Below are 4,406 nucleotides of genomic sequence, written 5' to 3'. Positions count from 1 at the left end.
CCGCGCAGGTCCATCCAGCGCGCCAGAAACGCGGCGCTGACGGTGCGCACCTGCCGGGCAGAGCAGGGTGGCAGGCGGCCCGGGGAACGTGAGTGCGTGCTGCATCTACAGGCTTCAAAGGGCACACAAACCCACAAAATTGAGGTAAAAGCGGCCATCTGCTAGGCGTACCCACAATGGCGGCCATCACAGCCCTGGGCAAATGACCCTGGACGCCCCCTCCCCTCCCGTCCCGCGCCCGGGCACCTCGTCCTTGGAGGTGATGGTGTGGCCGTAGAACTTCTTGGGCTTGTGGCTGCCGCAGGCCACCAGGTCCAGCGCCCAGTCCGACACGACGCCGTGCAGGTTGGCGTCGTAGTCAAACCCGATGGTGTGGAAGAACTCCACCAGGCCGTCGCAGATGCCCGTGTACATCAGGCGGCCACACGACAGCAGCGTCACCTGCGCGCAAGGCGGGGTGAGGCGCGGGACGGGGCGGGGCCTCCGATGAGGAGGAGGGAGGGGCGCGCACAGGCAGCGGGGCGATGTGCGGCTCTGCAGCAGGCACATGGCCTCTGCTTGTCCGCGTTTGCGAGCTTTGACGAAGCCACGTTCAACAGGTGCTGTGCAACTGTGTGTCCATAGCCAGCCGCCTAGGGGCACATGCCGACACACTGCAAAACGCTTCACACCCCGTGCACTCCTCTGCCCCGGGGCCCACCGTGTCAAACATGGACCAGATGGCGGAGCGCGGCTGGTGGATGGAGGCAATAACAATGTGCCCGTTGTCGCGCGCCATGCGCTTCATGAAGCCCATCACCTGAGGATGGTGCAATGGTTTCCAGGGGTGTGGCAAGGTGGGAAGCCGCAGGGTGTGATCAGGGGGAACAAGTTGTGCTGACACTCAACTTTTGTATCTGATACCCAACACAGCATCTCAATCAGCTCAATGGCGAGCTGCATCAGTGTTTGAACTGCACAAGAGCGCCGGATTCTCCCAATCGCCGCAGGCCCGCCCGCTTGCAAAACACACGTGTGCCTGGTCGCTGTTGCATCTGCCCCTGGCCCCCACTGAAGCTGCATACTATTTGCCTAACCATGTGTTTTTCTCAAACCCACCGTAAGCGCCGCAAAGGAGTCCAGCCCGGTGGTTGGCTCGTCCAGGAACACCACACTGGGCGCTGCCAGGATGCCGGCCGCGATGGACAGCCGCTTGCGCTCGCCGCCGCTCAGCCCGCGGTGCATCAGGCCGCCCGGCGATGTGCCGCCCACCAGCGTCTTTGTGGCGTGCGCGAGGCCCATCTCCTGCAGCACCTCCTCCACGCGCGCGGCGCGGCGCGCCTTGCTCCAACTACGCGGCAGGATGATGCCCGCGTAAAACTGCATCACCTGCAATCATTGCAGTAAGGAACGCACAAACAGACGTACATGTGCAAGGAGGTTCCAACTGGGCGCATGAGTGCAAGTCTGTGCCAAGGTCGGGCGCATGCAACCATGGCAGGCTACCACACCCCATATGCAACAGCTGCAGCAGGCACCTTGCTGCCCACCCAGGCCAACTCCTCCGCGGCGCGCCATAGGTGGTGCCGCCCACCTCAACAGTGGTCATGACTGGCACAAAGTTGTCGTTTTGGGGCACGTAGGCCGTGCGGCGGATGTAGCTGCCGGTCGCGGGCATGCCGTCGACCAGCATGCTGCCCCCCAAGTTGCCGGTTGACTTGCGCTGCGCCAGAATGTCCATGAGCGTGGACTTGCCAGCACCGGAGGGGCCCAGCAGAGCCTGAGCATGCCGGTGCGTGTGCATCAGAATTGAGGGCAAATGCAGGCTTGGGGCCATTGCTGGTGGTTGGGAGTGGGGTTCGGGGTGGGGTTGGCTGCTCGCATGGTGCAGGGCCCCTGCAACCAGGCAATCCACCAGGTATATTTGTGTGAAAAATGCCATGCAACGGCATCCATTGTACGCTAGAAACGCATTTCCAGGTTTGTAGCCTCCCAATGACAACCGCATCCCCGCCGTACACCACCGCGTGCCAGTCAATGCGCTGTTGCGGTTCTTCCAGTCCAGATGCATGCACGCATGTGCCTAGTTCTGTTTCGTACAGAAGCGCCAAACGTATTCATACATCAATCTGTTGATTGCATCCTTGGCCATCCCCGGCTCACGCACCTGCATTTCTCCGGGCTGCGCAGCGCCGTAGATGTCCTTGAGGACCCACTTGTCCCCCTGGTTGGTACGGTAGCAACAGCTCAGGGCCTGCCACTCCAGCTCAATACGCGCAACCTCAGCAACTGAGCGGTTGCCACCGCTGCCCGCACTGGAGCGCCGAACGATGCCGCCATCGTATGAGCCTTTTTTTGGGAGAATGCCAGAGGGTGGCGCAGGTGGCCCTGCGCACGGGGGATGCGAACCAGGTGAGCAGGGCGATCGACGGTTGCCGTTTGGCTCTGGCCAAGTGAGAGCGCGCGATACAACGCCTGTCACAGGCCACACGCCTGACCTGCGCTGCTGCATGCACCACTGCAATCACTGCAGCATTTGGCAGCTGCAGCAGCTCAGCCAGAGGCGTGCGGCACACCCGCCCTTGCCCACCCTGCACACCCCTGACGGACTGTATGGCATATCTATACTGCCATAATGCACTGTCATGCGCATTTCGACGCACCTCCGAGCCTCCTGCCCGAAGTGGTTGTCGCTGCTGCTTCGGTTGCCTCTGCCAGGAGGGTGTTGTCCAGGCTGGTGGCCCTGTTCATATCATCTTGTGCTGATTTGGGCAGCCCCTTCGCGGATCCAACCCGCTTGAACAGCGTCAGCAGGCTGAGCTGGGGGTTCTTCAGCAGGGCTGCCCGCGTGAGCCAAAAAAGGGCGAACGCGTGCCCGAATATGAAGGCTGGGACCCATAGCGCAAATATTACGCTACTGGTCGACCCCGTAGAGGCGATGGCCGCTGTTGAGGCGTCCCCCGCCATGTTGCAGTAGGCGCTGTGCCACGAGCCCCGCTGCTGCTCCTATATGTGTTTCTAAAGGCTAGTACATGGATTAAGATACGTTAGAAGGTGAACTTGCTGCCAAAGAATGCCTGGAGGGTTTGGTTGGGCAGGTACATGGGCGAGCACAGCAGCGAGAAAGGCAGGCAAGCAAGTGCACCACATCGGACAAGCGTGTTGCGCATGTGTGAATGGCTGTCACAACTCTCCTTTTCTTCATTGTTCGCGGATATTTTAGACGTTGCGCCACTTGCTCAGCACAGATCGATCGACGAGTCACCAAGCTCAGCGCACTTCTTCGACCTTGCGCATCACCAATGATGCTTCAGCGCAGCCTATTAGGAGGACGCGCCTCCAGGGCTTGCGTTCCCCGGCGTCCACCTGTGACATGCCTCCCACAGCGCACAATGGGACCCTTCAAAGGCCAGCGGGAGAAAGTGGTCGCGGCAGCGTTTAACATGCAGCGGGGTCCCGACCTACCAGACCGCTTGCTGGCGTCGGTGAGTGCCCGTGATGTGTGTGCTGCGCGTGCTTGCCGCCGCATCCACAAACTGCACCAGCTCGGATGGCGTGGCGAGCGGTCGCTTGGAGCTGACTGTGCTTGCTCGTAGTTGTTATCGTCTCGTAGCTTTTTGCGCAAACGCGGTGAATCGGTGGGTGCTTTGCAGGCCGCCTGGCCTGCCATATTTTGACTGCAACCCCTGTGTCTGAATGACCTCCTGCCCCCGCAGTTGCCGTACCTCCTGCCCCTCCTGGACACGTTGCCATATGGCAGGTGCGGAGGCTGGGTCCACAGCATAGACAGCATGCGCACTGCGCTCAGTGCTTGCGGCCCGCAGCACCTGGTCAATCCAGCCTGCGGCTCAGCGCAGGCTAGCCCGGGTCCTGGACGTGCACGCAATACCTTGATCACGGCTGCTTAAATCCAAGCGGCGGCCGGGGGGGGGGGGCGCAGGAGTTAGTGCCAGCGGCGGGGCACGCAGGGATGGCGGGGGGCCGCAATGGGATTGTGTGGGGAGATTGCGTCGGGCGGGGCCTGACGCGCAGGAATGCAGCAGCTGTCACCCTGTAGCTTGGAGACGCGATTCGCTCGACACGGGGACGACACAAAATCAACAGCACCCTGTCCTGAACCACCGACCACCCCTTTGTCAAACCCGGCACCCTCCCCCAGGTTCATCTTCCTGCAGTACCCCTATGTGGCGCGCGCCCTGGCCCCCCTGGCCCCCCTCAACGCCTTGTACCACCTGTTCCCCTTCTTCCCCTTCATCGTGTTCCTCGGGGTGTATGGCGGCATCGTCAACAACACCAGCCTGAGCCGCTACATCCGCTACAACGCTGCGCAGGCGGTGCTGCTGGACATCTTGCTCATGTGGGTGGCCCGGTGGCGCGGCACTGGGGGCCGGGGGATGGGAGGGGGGAAAGGAGGGGGAAACGAGAGA

At 61.9% G+C, this 4,406-nt stretch overlaps 2 protein-coding genes across 2 annotated transcripts in view; one reads left to right on the top strand and one right to left on the bottom strand.

Moving 5' to 3' along the window:
* Positions 1-246: 246 nt before the first annotated feature.
* MNEG_8579 (hypothetical protein) lies at positions 247-2,319 on the bottom strand (the record flags this gene model as incomplete). The annotated part of the gene is made up of 6 exons (XM_014042951.1): positions 247-441; positions 701-799; positions 1,099-1,368; positions 1,574-1,759; positions 2,147-2,203; positions 2,284-2,319. Coding segments are annotated over 6 exons (843 nt in total), but the record flags the coding sequence as incomplete, so codon positions are not given.
* A 1,052-nt stretch (positions 2,320-3,371) lies between these two features.
* MNEG_8578 (hypothetical protein) overlaps positions 3,372-4,406 on the top strand; it is a gene marked incomplete at both ends in the record, with an annotated part of 1,887 nt that continues 852 nt past the window's right edge. Inside the window, 3 exons of the mRNA XM_014042950.1 lie at positions 3,372-3,464; positions 3,696-3,739; positions 4,139-4,336. Of these exons, the coding sequence (XP_013898404.1) occupies positions 3,372-3,464; positions 3,696-3,739; positions 4,139-4,336 (335 nt within the window). The remainder of the gene's footprint in view (positions 3,465-3,695; positions 3,740-4,138; positions 4,337-4,406) is intronic.

This window comes from Monoraphidium neglectum (assembly GCF_000611645.1).
Source record: "Monoraphidium neglectum strain SAG 48.87 unplaced genomic scaffold scaffold01645, whole genome shotgun sequence".
In the NCBI taxonomy this organism is placed as follows: Eukaryota; Viridiplantae; Chlorophyta; class Chlorophyceae; order Sphaeropleales; family Selenastraceae; genus Monoraphidium; species Monoraphidium neglectum.
This window is presented reverse-complemented; position numbering and strand designations above follow the sequence as displayed.